Here is a 25,777-nt window from a genome sequence, read left to right on the forward strand (position 1 = left end):
ATTTATAGAGGCAGCGTGGCGGTCCGCTGCCACGCGGGCGCTAATTTGATCTCCATTTCGTGGGCTTCTGTTGGTGGGACTCGCGAGGGTCCCACGCGGGATTTGGAACGGCGGCCCATGGAAGCCTGGTCCCGCGGGCCACCGACGCTAGGCAGCCGACCTCGACGAAATCAGGTGTGAAACACGTGAGAACCATCAGGCTCAGAAGAGGTTTCTCCTGTCGCGTGCGGCACAGCGAACATACTGTTCCCTCGAATCAGCTATGCGAGTGGTGGGCCACACGTGGTGTTCCCACAATGGCGAGCCGTTCCGATTATGCACGCAGAACGCAGAATCAATCCGTGCAGAAATTGATATGATCGACCCACGAAAGGTGAATGCATATTTCGAACACGAATAATATCAACATTTATTCATCTTAATGCCCATTGACCGTAAAGATAACTGGGGCAATCTATCGGGTTTGTGTTGCTAATGCAGCAAACGAGAAGAGGGATAACGTGACACTGTTTTCAAAAGCCGCCTCCAGAGAAACATTAATTCCGTAAAATGTTAGCTTATCATAATTATAACTTTATATCAAGAATTAACGCCATAGTAACTCAATAGTTATGAGATGATGGCTGCATAGCCATTTAAATCATGACAGCCATCTCGGAGGATATAGAAAGAAAAAAGATAAAATCTCATAAGTTTACATGTTGTTTGAACTGCCTGCTTGATGGCAAAATCTCATAAATATTATGTCTATATCGGCAATATACGTAAGGAGAACATCCTGAAATGTTACTGCCTACAGCCACGAATCAGAGTGCAATGCAGGCTGGTCAAGTGATGTGAGCCTCGGCAACATATGTAAGACATACATGTAAACATTTTAGGAATCAAAGTTTACTGCCTACAGCCACGAATCAAAGTTGCTCCCTCACCTTTGATCGATCCATCTTCAGGCAAACAACGGATGCTTCGAAAACTCAAACCTGCTGCACACAAACAGTAGGGAGGAAAGGTCTGAATTAGGAAAACTGGCTGCAGAATAGCATTAAACTCGGTTCAAAGAGAGAGGGACTATTCATATCGAGATCAAATTCAACTTTTTGAGCTTTTTTGCATGAAATTATTGAACGGCATTTGAGCTTTTAGGCATATCGAGAAAAAATAGCTCTATCACTTTCTGAACTCTAAAAACTAGGTGTGAGAAAATCAAATCCTTTACCACAGCCAAAGTTCAACATGTGAAATCCTGCCAATTTCAGCTGTTTGGCATGATCTATCAATTTGGCAGGAGTAAGAAACTAGAAACTGGAAATCACAGATATAGGTATGGTTGACCATTAAGCGAAAACAGATGGCACACAAACAGTAGGGAGGAAAGGTCTGAATTAGGCAAACTGGCAACAGAATAGCATTAAACTCGGTTCAAAGAGAGAGGGACTATTCATATCGAGATCAAATTCAACTTTTTGAGCTTTTTGCATGAAATTATAGAACAGCATTTGAGCTTTTAGGCATATCGAGAAAAAATAGCTCTATCACTTTCTGAACTCTAAAAACTAGGTGTGAGAAAATCAAATCCTTTACCACAGCCACAGTTCAACATGTGAAATCCTGCCAATTTCAGCTGTTTGGCATGATCTATCAATTTGGCAGGAGTAAGAAACTGGAAACTGGAAATCACAGATATAAGTACGGTTGACCATTAAGCGAAAACAGATGGCACACAAACATCCACCATCAGGCTCTCTAACTGAGAGATTAAACATAAACATGAAACTCTCAAAATCATAAATATGAAATTAATATTTGAATAATGAGCAGAACCTTAATCGTGGTCCGACCAGGAAGCATCCCTGTCAAATTTTGTATATACTGTCCACAATTTCTCCTACTTCTTGCGCTTGTACCTGCAAGAAATTCAAAAAGTAGAAATTAAGAAAAGATGGTGTTGAAATTATTCTTAACATTAATCCAAACATGGTGTTGAATCCCAGTCTCATTAGATGATGTATTATCACATGCGATTCCTTTTCAACTCAACTCAACAAGTTAAGTTTTCCAAGATTTATTATATCCCAATATCCAGCAGGTGGATCAGTAGGAGTGGCAGCAGTGACACACTGGTGGAGGACATGGCAAGGGTGTAAAAGCAAAGAGGGGAGAGGATAGGAGAGCACGTTCAAGGAGAGAAAGAATGAAGAAAAAGACAATTATCAACTGAATTTTTTTTAAAATTGATATCTATATTAGGGAATAGGCTTACCATCCAGCACCCTATTCCAAAAGTAAAAACCGGATCATATGTCCGGTTGTGAAACCATACTGAATGGTGAGCCCAGCATGAACTGAAACTGGGCGAAAACAGAATCGTCCATGCCATGGTTTCGAATTCGACCAGTGAATACAGATTCTTACCGACAGGCACACCCAGTTTTTTGAACTTTGATCTTAACCAAGTTACATCAAATTTGTTACAACTTATGATGACAAATTGGAGGAAAAGGGGCACTTGTTGTTTGATAATGTCTGCTGCCAAAGTGAAAGCACAAAAAAGGCAGGACATGAGTAAGCACCACATATTCCTGATCCCATCTAATTGTGATCAACTCTTACAGGGGCACCTTTGTTATTAGTAATTTATGTTATGGTTAAACCATTCAAAATAATACAAACATATGATTTAAGGTTCTGCAGGCTTCCACCAACTTTTTAGTCCTTAAGCATTGACCAATGTTACTCATACTGGCCCTCCTGCTAGCAAAGAGTCCTTCCCTATTTGAAAAGTCAAGGACTTGCCACATTGCTTTCAGGTTTCCAAAGCTTCCTTTCATGACTCTAACCCTTCCCCACATATTCAGGTCTTCTTAAAACCCACATCCGCCAGCTATTGGTGCATGGTCCTGAAAAGTTTTTGACTAACTGATCCACAGTTCAAGCATCAATATCATCCTGGCATAGCAAATGCTGGCCAACAAACAGGAATTGACATGCACCTTCTTGCATATCTATGTTCCACAATTAGATATGTCATAAGCATCTGACTCAGGAAAAACAAAGTGTCCGTGGATTATGAATATCAATTGTGCAAAACCAAGCATTAGCATATAACAATTTTAAATACAAAATGCAGAATTGATGCAAACAAGAGATGGATACAGTCCATGCACTCCTGCAGAAAAAGTAAAGTGTAAATGTAAACGTACTAGAAGTGTCATCGGTACCTTGATTTGCTCTTAAAAGAGCTTTTTGATTTTCTCTGCCCTGAAACATTGCTACTTTTCTTACCGATACGTGCTTGTTTTTTATCACTCATATCATTTTGGAATAACTCGAGCATTTCTTCTTTCCTTGTCTGATCCTTTTGAACAGGTTTGTTTTTATACTTGATAGTCTTCTTCAAATTCCTCCCAGCTTCATGCATTTTCTTCATGGCTTTCACTGATTTGGCTCGCTTATAAGCTAGATCAACAAGTGACTGCCTTGTCTTTTTTTTATTTCCACCTTCAGTTTCCTGCATTCAATCAGAATTGACACAATCTAGATATTAAAGATCAACTTTAATCTGGCATACCATTACCTGATTCACTTTCAATACATCCTCGAGTACACCAGGAAATGCAGTATAAGAAATTAAAAGATAAGATTCCAAAAGAAATGATACAAATCAAGATCTCAAAAGAACATTCTTGCAGCTCAGCGTTTGACAAAATTACACCAAAATCCGTAAGAGTGGAAAAATGTAAGCCAAAAATCAAAAAGATTTTCAAGATAATCTGAAAGTATATCGAATGGTAATACACATATAGGCAACCAGACCTGATCCTCGTCGTTATCTTCATTCTCTAACATCTCTCTAGCTGCTTCCAATCTACGACGTTTCTTCCGAGGCAGATTTTTCTGTTAAAAACCAAAACAAGCATCATATGCAACACAACCTCCAATCAATGTAGATACATGAACAATCAGCATGACCATCAAATTTAAATTGGAAGGAAAGTGTACCTCTCGCTCCCTCCTCCTTTTCTCCTTCAATTTCAGATCTTCTGCTTCCTGTAAACTCATTACCTCATTCAGACCATTTTGATCTTTACCCAGGGATGCCTGATAAGGAACATTGGAGTGATATGAATCACAACACATGATATGGACCAACGTAACAACAGGATTTAAAGAGTGTGAAAGAGAAAGATGAATTAACCGGTAACCATCCAATATAAAATGAGAAAGCATCTAAAATAAAGAGAGCACCAATGCAGATATCCCTTTTCATCACAGAATGGTTTTGATGATACCACGCAAAACAATGCTGAAAATTTTCATATTCTAGAAACCGCAGAAGATACTTCAGAGATAAGAACACTATACAGACAGGAAAGCAAACAGAAGGTGATATATCAAAAGAACAAAAAGAATACCCAACATAGGACACACATCTAAGAGGCCCTAAGAGTCAACTCCTTACAGGCATAAAAATTAAAATCTAAGAGTGCTTATACTTCAACTGGATGATAGTTTTCAAGGCAAAGTGACAAATTTATACATGCATGAACCAAGAGAGAACTAGAGATCATCATGGTCAGTTGATGCAACCAAGGAAAAACCAAGACACATCAGAATTATAACTAAGGACTTTTTTAAGCTTCCACAACTAAGGCAAATTTGATTATGACAGTGTAAATATTAAGTCTTGAATGATCGATCATCAACCATTAATCAAATAGCCTCTCATGAAAATTAAATCATCTAAGCAACTCTAAATTTAGCCCATCCACTGCCTGATTTAAACAAAAGATAATTTCTAACCTATCCATCCACTCAACAAAGATGACTGTGAAAGAAGTGACTAAAAATATAAGTAAAATAAAAAAATAGTAAGAATTGAATGATTTTTGCCAACAAAAGGACCAACAATTAAATTTTAATATGGATTCCAGGACCAAATCTAAAAAAAAGGTTGTTAGAATTTAGTACAACATCAAGTACTTTTGACATGTATGAACTCTACATATGATAAAATGAAGTTTGGAATGTGAATTTAGAACTGATGCATAGAGATACTATGAGATCTTTTCGAGAGAGTGGATAACTTCATCATTACATCAACAGGAAACAAAAGGAAAGATGATTTAAAGCAAAGAAACAGAACATGAAAGAAAAGAGGGAAAAAAACAGGAAACTAAACACATGAATACAAGTCTCACACAATTAACCCCCCCCCCAAAAAATTACACAAATAAAAAGAAATTGCCTAAAAAGACAATTTTGCTAGTAGTGCTTCAACTGTTTGAGAGGAGCAATTAAAGCATAACATCATGAAATCCTGGAAGCATGAATCAAATTGACCAACCAGATGATGGTTGTTGTGGTAAACAAACTTACTTTTGCAGCCTTAGCTAAAGCCTTTTTCTCCTTCTCAGTTGCAAACCAGGTTCTTTTGGGGCGTGAAAATATTACTTCCTTATGCATGATCATGTTTTCTGCCTAAAAGTCAAAGAACCTTCCGATGAGAAGTGCCTTGTACAGGTCTAAAGTCATATTAGATACATGATAACATCAGATTATTCAAAAGCTACAAATGACAATTCAAAGAAAATGCATATACCTTTGTAGCTTCCATTTCAGCTTTCCTCAAAGCCCTCTCTTCCCTGAACCAACAAATATTAATAAAAAGTTACTGACCAGTTCAACTTATTACTGAGTAAATCTGAAATAAGAAATAAGACCTTTCTTCTTGAAGAACTGTAGAAATTTGATCCTCCATTTGTTCTACTAATTTTGACCACTCAGCAACTGGTCTTTCTGCAACAATCCGATTCTTCAGCTGTGAGCCGGCTTTCTTTGCCTATTACATCAAACAAATAAAGAAAAACCAGTAATTATTCCTATTATTATGGCTGCAGTGTTTTCTTAAATATGCCATAATACTAGAATCATTTTGCCGGTCACACCGTCTAAATTAAAGAAATAAAAAAACAGAGGTTAATTCAAGAAAAAAACTAAATCGAAATTTTCGTAAAGCTTAATTATTCTAGCATAGCATATAATGCAATTTATGGTGAAAATTCAGATTCATCTGCACTAAACAAACAACAGAAAGTGCTAGGAAATAGAACCACAAACAGAAAAAGATGCCCCAGTGCATAAGGCTTTCCACCAATGATGGAACTTAGAAGAGCTTGTGCTCAAAATAGAACTCCAAAATAACAACGGTATATCTATATCTACCAAAGGCCACATCCTACTCACAGCTCTACAAAGACAGGGATTTGTGGAACACTATGAGATCCATATGAGAGAAAATATGCTGAACCAAGTAGTTGGGTTTTTTCTTCAAGTATAAAATTTCTCAATGTTTATTGCCTCCAGTTCTTGAAAGTTGAAACCATTCTCTAGAAAACTAAAAACTTATCACATTAGTAGAAGCTTACAATGGCCTTTAAAAGAGATCGATCGTCATCGGTGACAAATGTAACAGCATATCCTTCACGCCCAGCTCTAGCAGTACGACCAACACGATGAAGATAACTGCATAATCAAACATAACATATAAAAAATCGCAAGGGAAGAGCAATGTGACATAGTAGCTGAGAGCCATGCTGATATGTGCCAGCATGCTACTCGATATAGAGCCCATCTCAGGCCAAGACATTTGTGACACAATTTCAGGACATCACCAATATACACTATCATGAAATTAGAAACATTAATTTGCAATTAAAAACATGATTGCACGTGAGAAAAAGAGAAAAAAGTGGGTCATGAGAATTATTGGACAAATATGTGATAAGGTGATGATGCTTCAAGCTAGTTTAAAAGGAAATAAAAAGAACAATCTACTAAGTTGACCATACTGATATACATTCACAATATAAATGCTTATACGTGTTTGTTCACTTAAATTTGTAGGATATCATCAGATTTAAACTGTAGCAAACTAAGCTAACTACCTTCTTCAAACAAGTAACTCAAGATGAAATTAAGACCCAACACTCACAAACTGTGCCCATTCAAATTATCCAGCTAATTTACTACCTGGAAATTCATACATTGAATTATTTCTGCATAATAACAATAATATAAAAGCTGTGAAGCCTCAAACAAATAATTTCTCAGCAAGACCAAATGCTCATGAACCAAAATAATTCTTTTGCTACCTACAGATTTTCTATGAAGAACAGTTGGAATTTGAAATATCAACTACAGAACTCAAACTTTCAAGAATTCAAACTATCCTTTTCTGCCTTTCTCCAAACAGGCCACAAAACTTACAAATCAACTTTTTACTCCTTAAAGCCTTAAACTTCATTTTTGCTGCAAAACCTCTCAAGAATAAATGAAACAAGGTTCCCAACATAACCATCCCATGCAAATCCTCACTTTACATTTAGAATCGAACATGCTTTCAGGCCCGTAGGAAGAGTTACCTGATTCTTTTTCCATTTATTATAACCTAGACTCCTATTTTCTAAATGCAAGCCAACTAGCTTACCCACACTTCTACAATGTCTCACTATTCAAAAGTCTTAAAATTCCATTCTTACCATGATCCACAAAAAAGGGGGATGGCATCTCAAAATAACCCACTAAAAGAAGAAGTCAATGTCTACCTGACCAAAGTATTACTGATTCCAAATAGATTCCCATTACTCAGCTCAAGCCATTCCATGATAGCTCAAGCCATCACGTTGGGCCAACTATGGATCAGCAGATCCAAAGAGTCCAGGTACTATGAGTCATGCCTTCCATGTGTCTCCTATGTTATAAAAGTTGACATGATTTGCAAGTAATTAGAACTTTAAATGTCACAAATTTCAAACTTAAAATTGCCTATGCCCTTGGGATAGTTTATCAACCAACAACAACAAATTCATAACGCCTCAATTAATAGTATTCATTTCATCTCTTCTAATTAGCATCTATAAGTGTCGTGAGTACATGGGCCTATTATCTCATCATAGAGAGCAGTTGTTAAGAGCAAATGCTAATGAAGGTCTCTAACCATAATTCACAATGGCAGAACAAAAGTTGTGATCTGCCTGGCAGTGATACAATATACAACAGAAATCACTGGGTGGATTGAGGGAATCTAAATTGGCCAAGCAAAGGATTTTAAAATAAATAATAAATCACAAAATAAGCAAAAAAAACTTGACATACTTATCATAAGGATATAAAATTAAAATTTCCTCTAATATGAATTGTAAACTATAAAAATATTAAAATACCTTACAGCATGAACACAGTAGCCTCCTGCAATCCACCATTGTAACTGTAAGCCTCTTCCTAATTTTATATTTTAAGAAAATTAAAACTATATTGTTTGTGTTACCTTATAAACATAGCTATAAATAGATCTTTCATTCTCGCCTATGGCTTATCCACCCAACTACCAGTTTCAGGTAGCAGTGGCCGCATTATAATATTTTTTATAACAAAAGTATTTTTTAATGTCATCTATGTAAGCATTTATAATATTCTACATTAGTTGCTTGCATTTTATATTCGACCAGATCTAGGGCATGGGCTAGGGAAGTGAAAGTAAGCAGATGGGAACAGGTGATGACAAGTGGACAGGAGCAGAGGGCAAGGTGTGACGACAAGATGTGTAGCAGGCAAAGGCAACAAGGTGGTAAATGTCCCCATTCCTTGCGCTCGTTGGTCTTTCTCCTTCCTGCATCTCCTGTTCCTGATGGCTAAATCAGATCAAGAAGTTGTTCATATTCTCTTTCTATTCAACTTTCATCCTTTTCTTTTTCCTCCTCTTTGCATTGCATTAGACACTTCTCCATCCTCCAAGCGATGGCCAATCACACCTCTATGATGGATATTCTATGCCAAAAACACCCAGACTCGACCTCTACCCATCAAAATTGGCTGATTCTTTATGGGATCAGTTCATCCTGGTGAGTTCTAGCCAAATCAAATAAATTTCTAAGAAATTTTAAACAACAAAGATATATAATAACCAAACCATTTGAGGTGAACCACATGGATCTTTTCATACTGTAGAGCTCTGTAAATTCCAAATTTAAACCCACTATTAAATTTGGTCTTTCTAAAGAATCAGGATTGCTTGATGGTTGATCAAATAATAATCAGCCATTTTTAAAACCATGTTATTTGATTCTTCACTAAATACCAGTGATTGAAAAAGGCGCTCGGGCGAGGCGAGGCAAGGCCCGAGCGCCTCGCTAATCTCCCAGGCGACGCGCTTCAAACAGGCGTCGCCTGGGCGCTCGCCCGAGCCAAGCGCTGGGCGCTTCGGGCGAGCGCTTGGGTAAACCAAGGCGACCGAACCAGGATTTTAGGTCTGGTTCGGTCTTAGTTCGGTTGGTTAGTTGGTTCAATCGAACCAACTAAACCGATATAACCCTTACCCAACCCTAACCCGCTGCCACTCCCGATCCCGATCTCGATCTCGCTGCTCGCCGCTGTCGCTGCTAGCAAACGCTGCCGTTGTCGCCGCTCGCCATTGTCGCTGCTCGCAAACGCTGCCTCTGTCGCTGCTCGCCGCTCCTACTCCCGCTGCCGCTGTCGCTATCGCCGCTCGCGCCTCCCGCTGCTGCTCGCCGCTGCTTCCTCATTTCTCAATCAGCAAGCTCAGTATACAGTATACTGTTAATATTAAGTTTATTTGAAATGATTAATTTTCAATACTGTTAATAGATTTTCTTAATTTAATAGCATATTTTTATTTAAAATTTTAAATAATTATATTTATTAATTATATTATATATTTTTATATTTTAGCGCCTCGCTTCGCTCGGGCGAGCGCTTGGGCGAGCGCTTGGGCAAGCGACTAGCGCCTCGGGCGTTTTTGGACCTTGGCGCCTTTTGGCGCCTAAAGCTTTTTAAATCACTGCTAAATACCAGAGCACAAATCATCAGTCTTTGACAACACATAAAACATCATTAAAATAAAAGGTGCTCAACCGTTATGCACTCTTGTCAAACTGGAATCAATAGTCTCAGACTGAGTTATCAGTAGAATAAAACTAATCCAACCAAAAACACTAAATCAAAATGCATGATAGAATCAGAAAGACACCTATGGTGCAAGAATTCATGCTACATAAACAGTAAATAAAAGCATTAAAATAGCAGGTGAAATCAAGGGTGACTACTAAACTAACACTTATCTCTTTCTAAATTGCTCTATAATTACTCATTTCTGCTTTCCATCAGTCTCTTCAGTTAGTTTTACCCCCTCAACTCTCTCCCCCTCGATTTGCAGTTAAACTGAAACAACCTCATCTTCCATTCCACATCATAATATTATGGATGCAGTAATGCCTTTGGTAAAGGACTCATGTTACATAGGCAACCCTCAATCTAAAGACACCCACATAAATCTGCTTTTACCCAACTGTCTTCAAGGTTTATAAATTGTGTATCCATGCCTTTCCCATCCTTCATTGATCTTGTGGTTTTGTATAACTGATACCAATACATAAGGATCCCATACATGTCTGATATTTGGTCCTGGTATGTTAAAAGCTTGTAATAATTGACCATTCTCATGCAGCTGCTTATTGTATTTAGAACCAAACAATGAAGGGCTCATGACAGTGGTTTGTAAAAACACCTGGACCACTAAAACACATACAGTGAGAAGCTGTAGATGCACAGTTCAGCTGCATCTGATGGACAGGGTGTTCGGCAACTTTAATCGAGGCTACAAAGTAGCTAACAGAAACCATAATAAATTTTCCCCAAGATAAGATTGTAAAAGTAATAATACATGACCAAGAACAACCAACATGGTGCAGAAATCTGCAAAAGTTGTAAGACCTTGCCTATAGTGTTGAAACCAAGGTTCGTAATTTCGTATCATACCGATCGGCGTTTCGAGTTTTGCTCGATATGGTAGGAGCGTACCAAGAGGTACACCGTATATATATAATATAAAAATATAAAAATCAATATATTAAAATATTAAAATAATATTAAAATAAAAAGGAGGCGTACGCTGCCTCGGCGACGTCGCCTCCTTTTCTTCTCCTCGTCACGTCAAATGAGAAGACCGCGGTCTTCTCCTCATCTGCAACGTTCGACGAAGACGTCGAGGGTCACAAACATCTTCGGCCTTTGGCAAAGAACACGACAAAGAAGCTGAAACGCCGCCTCTTCGTTACCTCTTGGATCAGGATCGTCGAGGGAGGGCACAGCTGGATTAAGAAGTGTCGAGGTTCTCCCGATTCTCCCTCTTCTTCGAGCGCCTTCTCCCTCGTCGCAACCAAGCCACAGTCAGGCTGATACCGCTTGGTAGCGGGCGACAACAGTCGAAATCGATTGTTACCAATCGACAATATGCTTGGAAGTGAGCGATCCGCATATTGATCTGCTGGCGGACCGATACGTACCGCCCGGTACGGACGGTATCATTCGATATTATAATCCTTGGTTGAAACAATATATATCAAACTTGTCTGTAATGGAGATTGGCATACTTAGAAAGCGATGGGTCGAATGACCATAAACATTATTATCTTGATGTCATATAGATACAATGATTTTAACAAGAGGTGGATCCTGGGGCCATCAGCAGACATAAAACCAAAAAGGTTCACCACAAAGCTACAAGGAAAATTCTAATATGTTTGTTACATGTAGATTAGCCATACTTAACATGTTGAACATGTCTTTAAAAAAATATTCTAACTCTTACAACCAAACACATTGAGAAAAAATGGTTGACAGATCAATGATCGAAAATTCACTTAAATAATCAGGTAACAAAGATGTACTTGTAACAATTAACAAGAGAGAAGTATGTGTTGTAAACCTTTTATAATCACGAGGGCAAGCAAAATTAATTACTGTCTGAACACCAACTATGTCGAGACCCTGTTCAAGAAGACAAGAAAATATTGTCATCAATTTGGACAGCAATATATAGATTCCAAAAGTTTCCATCAGAGGATCACAGGAAAGAAGAACAATGTCATTATGATACTTTGCAAAATCTGATTAGCACTAACTAGTTAACTAATAGAACAAGGTAACACAAAAAAAGAAGAAGTGACAGACATATTGTTGATGACATATACAGGCAAGCATGGAAGATTTCAAGAGCACATGCACTTTTTCAATAAACGTACCCTCAAAACATTTAACCAAATTACTTACACGAGCAGCAACATCAGTTGCAATTAGAAAATCCACTTCTTGCTTTCTAAATTGTTCCAAAGCCTGCAAAGCATGCCAAACTAAACAAATAAAGAAACAATGCAAATGCAAATCAAGGCACACAATCTGACTAGAGATTGGTAAGGGTATCAGTAATACAGGTGTAAAATTCATGTAGCCAAGCAAATTCATGCATTAAAATGATGAAATTTCCAGGTCCACTGTGACCATTTCCATGTAAAGCAACAAATCAACATAATATAAAATAAATAAATGATTGGAACAACCATGTCTATAAACTATATTTGTAACAACTTATCAAACTTAAAAGCACAGAACTGTGTAAAATATTAAGATCACAGTTAGCATAAGCAAAAGTAGGTAAGCAGAAGTCGAACTTAACGGAAAATCCATTTCAAACTTTAAAAGTTTAAGCCTAGTCTCTCCTAGTCAAAATAATTTTCAGGACGTGTCATAAGTCAAACTAAAGTTAACAGATTGCATGCATATAGAAATGGATTATAAATCACATAGAAGGTTACTCACATCAAGACGTTGTGCTTGAGTAAGATTTCCATGTAGCTCAGAAGCTTTCATTCCAGACAGACCAAATATTATTTTCAACCTATGTGCAGCTTGTTTCGTTCCACTGAAATTAAAAACCTTGACTGTGAGATAGGCCGAGCTATACCAACCAGTTAACAAGAAGAAAGAAAAAATTAAAATACATTTTTTAAACATCAAAAACTACATGCCCAAATAAAAGAAATTATAGATAGCAATGAATTCTTGTCAAAGTTTTTTATTTTGCCCGGTTCAGTACGGAATGGTCGGTATTTGCCAGTCCAATCGCCAACCGGGATGCCAACTGCTTAAAATCAACTGGTCCAGTTTGTTAAATGCTTGCATCATCTGATGGGCTAGGGTTCACAAGAAGCTTCTGGGTCACAACTTCTCGCAAGCACCTCTCCTCCGCTGCCCGCGTGCCTTCCATTCCCCACCTGCTGCCCCTGTCTTTGGTGTATCTTCTTCTCCTCCCACACCTCTTCCTCCATCGCCTCCTCTTCTTCCTTTTTCCCCTTCCTTCGTCTTCCACTTTCTTCTTCCTCTTCCTTTTTTTTACCCATCCCTCCCCCAACAGATTGGTACCAAGGTGCATTCAGCTTCAGCATATCATATGTCCATATGCTGATACCCAAAATTGCACCCATTGGTTCTTATTACATAAATCTGAGGATTAACTGAATGAGGATATCAGATTGTACTTGCAAATATAAGACAGGAACAACAAAATCAAAACCTAAGCCAGAATCGTACAAGTTATTCCAGTTTACACCTTAATGAATAATTAATTCTAGCTTTTATGGCCAATCATTTCCTACATAACCTTCCTCTACCAAATAAATACAAGAGACCACTGATAAGATTATTTAGTGCTCAAGATAAAGTCATGCAAATCATGTCACATGAAATAAAACCTGAAAATTATCACTTTCTGAGTGAAAGTCTTTGAGCAGAGTGAAAGAAGAACTGCTTCCTGGTTTATTTCACGTGCACGACGTATTCTGACAAACCTGCAAAAGATTGAAACAAATTTCTCAAAGATTAGATATTATTTCATGCATGATGAAACACCAGTTTTAAAAACAGTAACAATGCTACGCCTGATATAATATAAAACTATACAAATAGGCTTTTTTTTGTCTTGTTGGCAAATTTGAATGCCACAAAATCCGACCTTGGATCTACTTGCACTGAAATCTTTAGTGTAAGAATTGTCTCTGTAGTTCAACTTTATGCTTAAATCCATTGTTTTACCAATCAAAACAACATCATCAGAACACAACAGATGTGTCTCATAAGTTCATCTATTATGAAAAACATTTATAATTTTAAGCTAATCCTTGATGCATAAACAATCTTGTTAGATACTCCTATTTGCTAACATGATTTAGTTGCCAAAATACAACCAGCCAAGTGAACAAGAAATCCTTTCAAAATGCTGGGTGAACAAAGGCAGGTATAGCGATCTGAAAGGTTTGTGTAGTTTCAGATATGAGATATCAAATCTAGACCTATGAAATCCCTTCCTCATTAAAAAATTATCAGGAATCATATATATTATCCAATTGGAACAAAGAAAAGGCAATAATCATCACAATTTTGTCAGCTTTAAGTTCTCCATCAAAAAATATGAAAAGGAAGCCAAAATTTATTACTGAAGGCACAAGGACATGTGAAGTTGTTGACAGAAGTTAAATAAATTAAAATCAATTGTTAAAAGATTCACATTTTACCAAGTCACTGATTCCAGAAAGAAACATGAGACAATCTGAAACATATCGCCAAAACATAATTGAACAAAATAGAAGAGAGATTACTCCTCTGTTAATGTAGCTGGTCTCTTGGAAGATGGATCAGCCTCCAGTCGTACAGGTTTATTCAATGAAAGCTTGACAAGCTTATCTACTTCTTCAGTCATAGTTGCAGAGAACAACATAGTTTGCCTCCGTTTTGGACACATCCGTATCTACATTATAAAACAACATGGCTGAGCAAGCAAAACACTATTTTACAACCTCAGGCTAGTAAAATGCTAGTCCAAAATACTGTGTCAATATGCTAGTGTAAAATTGTGTGAAATTTTGAAGTATTTAGTTGGTACTTGGTACATTAGCTCCATCACTAACTAAAGTGAAAATGGCTAATATCAATGAGGTTTCCTCTTGCATGTACACCTTTCATATTCTTGTGAATCACCATATATCCAGATTAGAGGAAAGTAAATCATGGTTATATCAGACATAAGAGGTCAACATAAGCCAAAGAAGACCAAGAAACAGGAAGAAAAGCTATCATGGGATTAAATTACCAAGTGATGCCCCAAAATGGCACCTGACAGCAGGAAACTGTCCCTGCAGCCATTCCCAACTAGCCCAGATAAAAACAACTTGTTGTAACACTGTCATTAACACACATAAGTTTTCCGATCACCTAATACCTTCAGTTTCCATCAGTAGCATTATCCTGAAGAAAATGTGCAGGCGAACTTCTAATCTTTCGGTCGTATTAGACAACAGTCAATATTTCTGTTGTCATTGTTTTCTATACATTTTTCTCCCTTATTTTCCTTTTTTAGTTGTCAGAGAGGGAAAATATATCAAACATAAAAAATGAAATGAATCACATTATGCAATCACAAAACATATGCAGGGAAGGAAAGCATTTCCATATGCTAGGATAAGATAGAGACTGGAAGAAGCTCACGTTTTCTTACCATGCGAACTTCACACATCTAGCACTACCAAACACTACTTGATAAATTTTGTTCTCTTTATTTATGAAAACTTTTTCCTAATAACTACTTATTTATTACTGTTCAGTAGTTGTTTTAATGCTCACATGTGCAATCATTCTTCTGCCACTAAGATCTCTCTTGAAGCAAGGACCAGCATTTTCAAGGCCTATAGGCCATGGAGAAAGGAGAAGCATTTACCAAAAGGAGAAACTGTAGCAAATTGTGCAATCACGTTCGACAGTTGAGTAAATGAGGAAAGTGTCACTATTGAGAAGATCAAAGCTTAGTAGACACTCAAGCACGATGTTACGATTTGTGCAATCATATTGGACCAAACTGACCCAATAGAAGCTATTTTACATATCAAACAACACAATAAATCAACACAAGACAGATATGTATTTTAAGGTACCACCAAATTGCCACACAATGTATCAGAAACAAATAATTCAACTACCACTATAAGTTCTTCCAAGATGATTCAGCAAAATGCAACAAACACTTTTTTATATTTAGAATTTGAAAAAAAAATATAACATTAATTTTAATTTTAATATTTGTCTCACAATTAGGATAACCATGATCTGAGAAAATGAGATAATCACTTAATGAGGCATATGCATACTCGAAGAGACATACAGATGCACCAGTTAAATAGAGAACTAAAAATTAGCAGCATAAGGAAAGGTATAGAAGGCCCAAGAAAACTTCTATTATCAACACTAAAAGGAAAGATCTGATTGAAATTAGTATCGTAGTGATAATGCCCTCGATACAACTCAATGGCATTATTAGATCCATGCCACCAACCCCATACATTTTGGACCTTACAGTGACATTGTTGTTGTTTATAATGTTAACAAATCCCAATACTTGTTAAATAGCAATGAGGTGTATTTGCAGTTGTGACTACAACAGCCAAAAAAAGCAACAAGGAGAATACCAGCTCTTGTATTTCAGCGCTAAAACCTAATTCCAGAAGGCGATCTGCCTCATCAAGGATTACAACAGCAAGATCTTCAAGTCCAACCGAAAGCGAATTTCGTAAATGATCTATTATTCGCCCTGGAGTAGCTACCACAATATCAGGCATTGATCTTAAGGCTGCTTCTTGAACCTGAGAGAACAGAGCATTGCCAAACCCATAAGAATAGCTACAGTATGCTATTAGAACTTTATGATATAATAGCAATTCTAAAAGAATATATAACTTGATGTAACAAACATGAAGACAAATTTTAACCAAAACCTTGTTGACAAATACATAATGCAACCAATATCAGAAGATAGTTGTTGGGTAGCAGAGGTGTACTTATGAGTGTCATCCAAGACCAATATGATTTTAGCCAATTTCTTGACCTTATAGATAGACATTGATCAGAATAAACTAGAATGAATCAAACTTCACCGAAGGCAAATTTTGGTCATCTCTAGATAACTGACAACCTCAAAAAAGTGAAAAAAAGAAAAGAGAAACGATTATCAGATACTACCATGCAAAAAAGTTATTTTTTTGTATGACATAAATAATAGTCATTTAATAGATAATACAATACAACCTTAACCTCCACATTCCACAAGATAGAGGGTAGTCTTAACCTGTTAGGGAAATAAAGATACCACCACAGGAAAGGGATGTCAAAATATGCAATTCATACAAAATCCAAAGTGTGCTCTCTTCAAATAAAGGTTTTTTTTTTAATTTATCATTACCTAATACTTCACCAGCATGGTAATCAGCAAAGTAGCCAGGAGACCACTATCTACAAAACTGCATGTGAAGAGGTTTCTGGTCTTCTACATGACATATATAATAGTTAGTTAATAGTTAACCCCATGATACATTTGTATTATACGACTACCATTAATTTTCTAACAATATCATAGTTACTTCTTTAGTGAACTATGAAATTCACTATTTTTTCATTGTTATCTTCTATACAGCTTCTATCTTTTATACTTTGGTTTTTGTAAGTTACATATCTTAAAAAAGTTAACGTATGACTTTGAATGATAATTTTGCTAATGTGGACAATGATAAGTCAACAGGGAAATAGGTATATATAATTTTGTAGATGATGTACATTAAACTTACCAATTATGAATAAACAAAAAAAATGCCATTTTGATGATGGACAAAACCCCGGAATGCCTACTGTTGATGGACAAAACCCCTGAATGCCTACTAAGATCATCATCGAGATTGAAATACAATGGTTTTGTAGGTTAGTCCTCAACTATAAGAAAATTTTAGTACTCAATTGACAAATGAACAGTGGTTAACAGCATAAATAATGGACCATTTACTCTCTTATATGTTAATTGAGAAGTGAGTTCGGTTAAGAAGAACATGTAGAAAAATATTCCTCGTACATTTAAAATTCAACAAGCAATACACCAAATCATGCCAAGTTTCAGCATGACAACCAATTGCATATACCGAGATCAATGTTGCCACCTTTTATGCGTATGGATACTCCACCCATAGGAATATGGTAAATAACACTATAAACAAAATTATTGGCTACCAAATTGTAAGAATCCGCTCCTAGTCAAGAATACTCCAAGTCCAAGTTAACATCCAAAACATTAAAATTGATTAATAATCATTTAGATTCATGTTTGAATCCTCACTGAATATAATAATTGTTAGTTTGTGTCTTCAGATTTGGAAAGAAGAGTACATTGATAACATTGGGCTTATACACTACAACCACAGAAGATGTAAATTACAACAAACCTTTGTTGAAAGCCCACCAACAACAAGGCAACATCTGATGTCTGTAAATTGAGCAAGTTTCTCAATCATACTATGAACCCTGCAATTAAGTAAAAAGTGATCAATTCTGCTTAATTATGTAGCAACAGTTGGTTCATTATAATTGCACGAGCTAGTGAACTTATAACTAACAACACAAGTGCTGCTGTATTGCTGCAGGTTCAAGAGCCATGACAAGAAAAATTTAGTGGAACATTATAAAGAATCTTAATGGAAAAATCAATTCATTAAAGTAACACTTCATATTTCCTTTTCCACAAGCAAAAACAGAAGTTGCTTTTCTGCTTCTTTGTCATTTTTTCAGATTGCCAGGACAACTGTTCATGGGGCTATGGGTGAACAGGGCTCAAACTTCAAGTAAGTTAAATTACAAAGAAAAACCATGATGAAGACAACCGAGTAGAAGAACAAACTAGCACACTATTTCTCTCATGTATATATCTGTCTTATCAATTAGAACAAAATGCTCCGAAGTAAAGCATGAGGCCCAGATATCCTCCATGACTATAATACAAGAAGCTTTTCGGTGAGCTGTTCATGAGACTATGGTAACACAAGACTCCATGAAAGTCGAAACAACAGAGAACTGAGATAGTCACCTCACTAACAAATCTAACCAACTAGCACTCTGTTTATCCCAATAAATTTGCCTCTCTTATCTGTTCAAGGAAAATGCTCCCAAGTATAATACAGCTCCAAGATCTCTTCCATGACGACAGATGACAAGCTTTTATGTGAACCAACTACAAAGTAGGCTCCAACCAGCCATGTGATTTCATCAATTTCAAAAAATGGATAAAAATTGCTCTCCCAGAGCCAGTTACAAGCATATTGTCAAGACGGCCAATCAATCATGCACAATGCACATTGACTTATGACCTTTCCTGTTCGACCCCTCCATCTTATTTTCCAAACTAAATATGATATGTTTGTAAACCAGTAATTCTTAAAAACATATATTGAAACATAACATTAGGAAAGATATCAGATACTGAGTTCGAACATTAGACCAAGTTTCCATTTTGTGATAATAATACATTTTGGACCACATTCTAATCCTATTTCAGTAACAATAAAACAGTTAAAAACAATACATCCTAAAAAATAAATGATCTTTACTAATGTAAGTTCTTTAAGTATATATTCCATTTTCAATCTACAAGATACACAATCTTGAGTCTTTTATAAGCTCACTGCGAGTTGCACCCCATTGCAAATCATGCCTCTGCCCCTGTCCAGCTATAGGTAAATTGTTTTGTCTGTCATACTAAAGAACTGTAATTTTATTCCACTAATCAATCAACTTTCAAATCAACAGAAACTAGCTTTCATACAATCTTAAGAGTCCCATACCAAAAAAGTCCTGAAATACTAAAACATCCAGCTTTGCAGAATCCTAGCCAACAAAACATATAGATCTTTTAGAACTTGATTTTAATAACTTAATAATTCCCTCAAAGTATATAATCTTAAATACGATTCAAAAGCTACAAACCAACTCAAACTGGATTCTTTAATGGCTTTAAGCACAATAAAAAAAGGATGAAATCATCTTAAATGTCAAAACAAAGAAAACTACAGGGCTCAAAACCATTTTTCCTAAAAGTCAATCTAACTTAGATCAATCATACATCACATATGCTATGCTCCTAAATAATTTTTATATGTCGGTGCTCACATGCTAGTGAAGTTACATCGACACAAATGAAGTTACATCCATACAAACTATGCTAACTGGCAAGCAAAAGGCATACATAAATCGAAAGGAATACAACAACTGGATGTGATTCATAGACATTTGGCATGTCAACGTAAAATGCTGATGACCAAGAAACAAAGCATTGTGTTCCCCTAGACAAATGAACTAACAGGTGTACCCAATGCACGAGATTCCCACCAATGCAGGGTCTAGGGAGGGTCAATGTAGGCAGTCTTTTATCTTTAAATATTTAAAAGAGACTGTTTCCGTGACTTGAACCCTGTTCTCCCAGGTCGCAAAGGAGCAACCTCACCGTTATACCAAGGCCCACCCTCCCCTAGATGAATGAACTATAATACATAATAACAATTTGATGTCAAAACTTTATCTACATGATGTAAAGAAAGAAACAAAAGAATAGCTAAAGAAATGCTACAAAGAGCTACAGTACAATGAAATTATGTAACATACTGTGCAGCCAGCTCCCTTGTTGGGGTTAGAATTAGCACTCTGATTGCAAGGATACGCTTTGGGCGGAAAAGTAGACGTTCCAATACAGGGAGAGTGAAAGCAGCTGTCTGAAATAACAGGCTTAAAAATAAGGTTTGAAGACTGTGTAGAGCTAATGTAAGATAATTAAGAATATATCAGGGGTACCTTGCCAGATCCTGTCATGGCACTTCCACATATATCACGCCCAGTTAATGCTAATGGTATGCATGCAGCCTATTCCACACAGAGAGAAATCAGAATAAAACAAATGACAGGATACATAAACAATATAAGTTATAGAATTTTAGACAAATCAGTAACATGCCCCACAACTATCCCTCACATGCCCACATCTAGCACAGAAGCACAAGTTTGGCATCACACTTTGATTATGTACTCTACAAGCAATGCATTGTATGATTGCCATGGAACTAACTCAGGTGCGTGAAATTGGTGATGATCCTAATCTTTCATCTATATTTCATAATCCTCTATGCTGCACCTTAGAAAAAACTTAATTGCTATCCACTAATAAAAAAGTTGGTATTTCTGAACTCTTATCAGTGAAATGTTTGGAGAAAGTATCATCTACGATCTCATGAAAAGACAAGTTAAATAAGCTTGTCAAGTTTCAACTTTTGTTTAACCAAGATAATTCATATGATCTTTCTATTTCATTTGTATTTCATATAAATAAATTAAACTTTCCAACCGCAACCTCCAAGGCTTTCTGAAATCCTTTTGTTGATGCACAACAAAAGGGCAGTTAAAAAAGCAGAAAATCAATCCAGATCACGGTAAGTCTAAATCGCCTCTGTTATTATTGTCAACATTTCCAGCAAAAAACTTCTTAATGTAATTTTTTGCTCATCTTAAAAGCCTCACTGTTAGTTACTTTCATTCTAGTTGAAGGATGTCCGATGCAATCAGATCAAGATGGAAAACTTTAATAGAATTCATTTTGGATTAAAATCAAAACCAAATACTCAGCAATAGGTTTAGTACTGAGTTATTGCATCTTTTTTTCTTTTTTTCCAAGCATATTACAATGATCTTAGTTACTGGGTTAAAGTCAAAATAAAAGCATTCAAGCACGTGTCACTCACTTTTCATCGATCATCAATATGACCCTAAATCTTCACAGAAGTATTTTGCAAGGGCACCATGGCCTTTGTCCAACAATTGACCTACATGTCCTAGCTTGTGTCAACCAAACAGCATGGGTAGCCAAAGCATCAGCAGGGTGTTGTAAACTATTTATAAGTTTTTTTCGCTTTCTTTTTAGGGAAAAAACTGTTTTCAGCAATTTTAGGCCTTCCTCCTCATCGACCAACATGTGGTAGAACTCAAGCCTTTCCACCTCTATTATTTGCATGACATTTTTGTTGTGTAGACCTTTAAGCAATCTCTCACTTTGTGCAACCTACATGGACTGTCCTACAACTAACTACTTCATTTTCATCAAAGCCTCATATGTTATATCCACAGAATATATCAGAACAACTAAATTTGGTAAATCACAAAGTTTAGATAGAAAAGAAAAGTAGTTCCAGTTAAGAAATAACAATGTGCAACTATACATGGCATAAGCAGTATGGTATATGAACTGTGAGACCTTATTTTGATGCAGTTAGTACCCATGACCCTTCAGAAAGAAACTAACTTGTGTAACTCGAACAAAATCATGGCAAGCATAGTGAATCAAATATATTCATTAACGACAAACAGAACCTGGATGGGTGTTGGCTTCTGATATCCCAAGGCTTCACATGCTCTAACTAAAGGGCGAGACAGATTTAATTCGAGGAAAGAATTTGCATGGAAGGACGCTCCATGTGATGCAAAAAAAGAATGAGCCCTCGCACCCGAATTTCCACCATCAGCCTTACGAGATTTATGATTCACCTGAGGATTAAAAAAACAGCTGTAAGATACAAAATCGGCATCTCAGGCGCAATTCAAACTTTAAATTACAGCTTTTAAAAAATTATACAGATAATTAAAACATCTTGACAGCAGTTCAAGTGAAGTTGAAACTTCAAATGACAATTTTTCTCTACGGATATATAAAAGCAAAAATGGCAGAGAAAGAGCTCAAAAACTAAAAAATCACAACATTCATGCTAAGGCACCATAGTACTGCATCAATCTACAGTTTCTCTTTGCATGCACCCTTATAACCAGCCTTAGTTGCCATGGTCTCCATATGAAATTTTTAGAACAACAATTAAGCATTTACATGACATTTAAATGAAGAGAGAGATTATATCAAGATTAACCTAATCAAAATTTGTTAGGACACCAAAATCCAAATTACCACACTTTCCTACAAATATTAACACATAGCACATCATTGCAGGACCCTCACATGGTACCTCTTTTGTTCATTCTTCTTGTGCATTTGACACCAGACTTTTCTTTGCTGATTAGTGATCTCATATGTTCTTTGATTAGGCTCATATTATGTGGGCGTATTAATTACTTCTCCAAGACAATGAACCAGTGTGGAGTACCAAATTGCAACATCTCGTACAGAAGTTAAACAACACTATTTTGAGGTACGGCTGCAATTTCCATGCTAATATTACAATTCCTTAAAACAATAAACCCGGCATTTTGGTGATTGATGTGTCTAACGATCTTCCCTTCGAAACTAATGAGTCTCTATGACATGGAATACTTCAAATGTTTTCGGAAACAACAAACATAGTTTCCAAAAAACAAAATACAAGTCTTGCGACCGTGTCTGCATCTTGCAGTACACCAAGAAGAATGGTTGGCGGCATCATTCAACCTAATCGTGCAGAGGAAGTAGAAAGAAAGACAAAAGAAAACCTTATTTTTCCAAGAGAAACCACAACGGCAAAGAGCAAGAAGAAGAAGATGGGTTCAAACGGAACGACTCACTTGTTTCCCAAGTTCGTCACCAAAAAGAATCTCGTCACTGAGTTCCGGCTCCTCCTCCGCCTCTTCACCGTCTCCATCTTCGGGAAGAGAAACGGCGCGCTCCTGGAGGGCCTTGGTGATCTTGGCGTCGATGGAGGTAGTGTTCCTGCGGGCGTGTTCCTCGGCAACGGACTCCGCGTAAGAGGCGAACTCCCACGGGGACTGGGCCGCCCTCTCTTCAACCCCCGCCTCCTCGTCGGAGCTCGCCCCGTCGAATAGGAACTCGGGATCCATTAGAGAACCGCCGTGGGAGAGGAGGGGATGTGAGAGATGGCGACGACGAAGTGTTCACAAGCGAACGATGCGGACGGAATAGGGTTCTCGAGGGTTTTCAAAAGGGGTGCGGTTAACCGCGTGCGGCGGTGCCAATGAGTGACTCGCCTGTGGCCCTGTTGGAGTCGGAGCACTAAACCTAATCTAACGGTCCAGTTTTCCTAAGTTAAACGGTGGAGATCCTTCGTCCGGGGTACTTTGATGATGATCTTTTTTATCATCGATCACACACGCAGGGCAATGGATTTGTATTTGTGCTGGTCTTGATGGCAACGAAACTTCAACCCTATTTTCAGACGTATGCTGTATAGGTGATGATTGACGAATCATTGAAGTAAATTCTCTCGCAGTATGGTATCTCGGGTCGGAGGTGAGCAATAGAAATGACTCTTCCTTCGTTCAACAAACACCATATCTGCATACACATTGTTCGTGGATAGCTCTGTCACCTCAAAAAGGGAGATGGCATCGGACTCATATAAGTAAGGTATGTAGTTTAAGTTTAAGATTTCTAATAATAAAATCGAGTATACGATACTTCTTTATAGTCTTCAACTCACCCGAGCAACTTTAAGTTTAATACCTAAATATTTAGCAACTCATAGTTAGTCTTGAACTAAGTGAAAATGAACTATGAGCCCCGAGATCCAATCATAGTAAAATATCTAGTTGAAGCGTAGAAACTAATCACTAGTTTCTTTCAACTTAACGTGTTATAGGTTTCCCACGGAGAGAATGCCTAGATCGATGTGCTTACTATACTAGCATCAGTTCGAGCTACAAATGATACTTAACTGTTAAGTTGAGACGCTGCTAACTTGAACCATAAATATGTATAAGGTAGTTATGATCAGGGAAGAGCCAGGATGGACCAAATCCTATGCTACAAAAAAGACGGAACACTCTAAATAGACCATGTGTCAACTTGGAAAGTCAAGTATTATCCAGCATAATATTACCTAATTAATAATTGCTTGTACCGTAGGTCTTTTAGTTAATCATTTTTCATATGTCTAACATCTCAGAAAATCGAGATGGGTGCTGGTCGAGGTGCATGATAGTATATACGAGAAGCACATTGGCAGATGAACTCTCACCTTCAAAGTACTTCGATAAAGATTTTATTGATCAATATTGTGCAAGGACGTAAAACCTACACCCAAAAATGTGATAGGTGCTAGAGGTTTATAGGGATACAACATCAACTGCCAATCTCTTTGAGTTTGATTGATTGCATATAGCCCTTCACTCAATGGAGTATTTGCTAGTCATATGTGCCCTACAAGTCAATCACATGAGTAATGACACTTGTGACAAGACATCCAATCTTTTTGCTTATTATTATTATGGTATTTTCTCACTTTATATTGCTTGTTGTATATATATATATATATATATATATATATATATATATATATATATATATATATATATATATATATATATATATATATATTGTGATGTTCGTGGATTTATGCAATGAGAATCAGATCGTGATGAGATTATGATAATAAAATCGATTTACCTTTAAACATAGACCATAAATAATTTAGGTCATAGGTTACTCGAGAGGGACATCGAGATAATTGGACAGACCAGTTTACTATATACCTATCCATATAATGGAGGCAGCTATTCTCATAGCTGCTCATGTGGAGACACTAGGGATACAGTGCAAGTGCTCATTGGAGAATAAGTTCATTGATTGATCCTCTTATGGATTGCTGGATAGATAATGATACCTGACATCAAACAACGATTTCGTAGTCTCAATTGTGTGTCTGGTCCTCAGGCTTAAGATACTAAAGATGTATTGTATGAGTACTCCATTATTTGATGTCAAACTTACAAGTTTGGAAGCTCCAGATATGGTATAGCTAGTTCTCGAGAATTATAGCCAACATTACAAAGGCATCCGCTCTCGGTGTCATAAGAGGAATATCCCAGTATTCTTGCTCAAACAAATCTCTACCAAGGTCATTCGGATTGAGAGAAAAAGAGTTCTCCGGGAGAATCTGATTAGAGCGAGACTCGAGTAGAAACTGTATGGGCATAACAACACCATGCCCGATATACGGTCTCCAGGTATTAGATAGATGAGGGACTATACATACATGATAATTATAGATAGACAGGTTTAATGGATTGGATTCCCCTTATTATC

At 36.9% G+C, this 25,777-nt stretch overlaps 1 protein-coding gene across 2 annotated transcripts; it reads right to left on the minus strand.

Moving 5' to 3' along the window:
- Positions 1 to 662: 662 nt before the first annotated feature.
- On the minus strand, positions 663 to 23,678 carry LOC135586638 (DEAD-box ATP-dependent RNA helicase 28-like). 2 transcript variants are annotated; one of them, XM_065120992.1, is made up of 20 exons: positions 23,302 to 23,678; positions 22,126 to 22,299; positions 20,560 to 20,628; positions 20,374 to 20,480; positions 18,165 to 18,243; positions 16,368 to 16,541; positions 14,508 to 14,656; positions 13,605 to 13,700; positions 12,673 to 12,775; positions 12,127 to 12,189; positions 11,783 to 11,844; positions 6,426 to 6,522; positions 5,721 to 5,839; positions 5,600 to 5,642; positions 5,377 to 5,478; positions 4,000 to 4,098; positions 3,814 to 3,894; positions 3,219 to 3,508; positions 1,822 to 1,904; positions 663 to 983 (listed from the first exon to the last, which is right to left on the minus strand). In XM_065120992.1, the coding sequence occupies exons 1-19, from the start codon at positions 23,572 to 23,574 to the stop codon at positions 1,886 to 1,888; spliced, it is 2,199 nt and encodes a 732-aa protein (XP_064977064.1). In that variant the 5' UTR covers positions 23,575 to 23,678; the 3' UTR covers positions 663 to 983; positions 1,822 to 1,885. The 2 variants fall into 2 exon arrangements, with proteins under 2 accessions (XP_064977064.1, XP_064977065.1); XM_065120993.1 differs by having other exon boundaries at positions 842 to 980.
- Between the last annotated feature and the right edge of the window lie 2,099 nt (positions 23,679 to 25,777).

Source organism: Musa acuminata, chromosome BXJ2-8, assembly GCF_036884655.1.
Source record: "Musa acuminata AAA Group cultivar baxijiao chromosome BXJ2-8, Cavendish_Baxijiao_AAA, whole genome shotgun sequence".
Classification (NCBI taxonomy): Eukaryota; Viridiplantae; Streptophyta; class Magnoliopsida; order Zingiberales; family Musaceae; genus Musa; species Musa acuminata.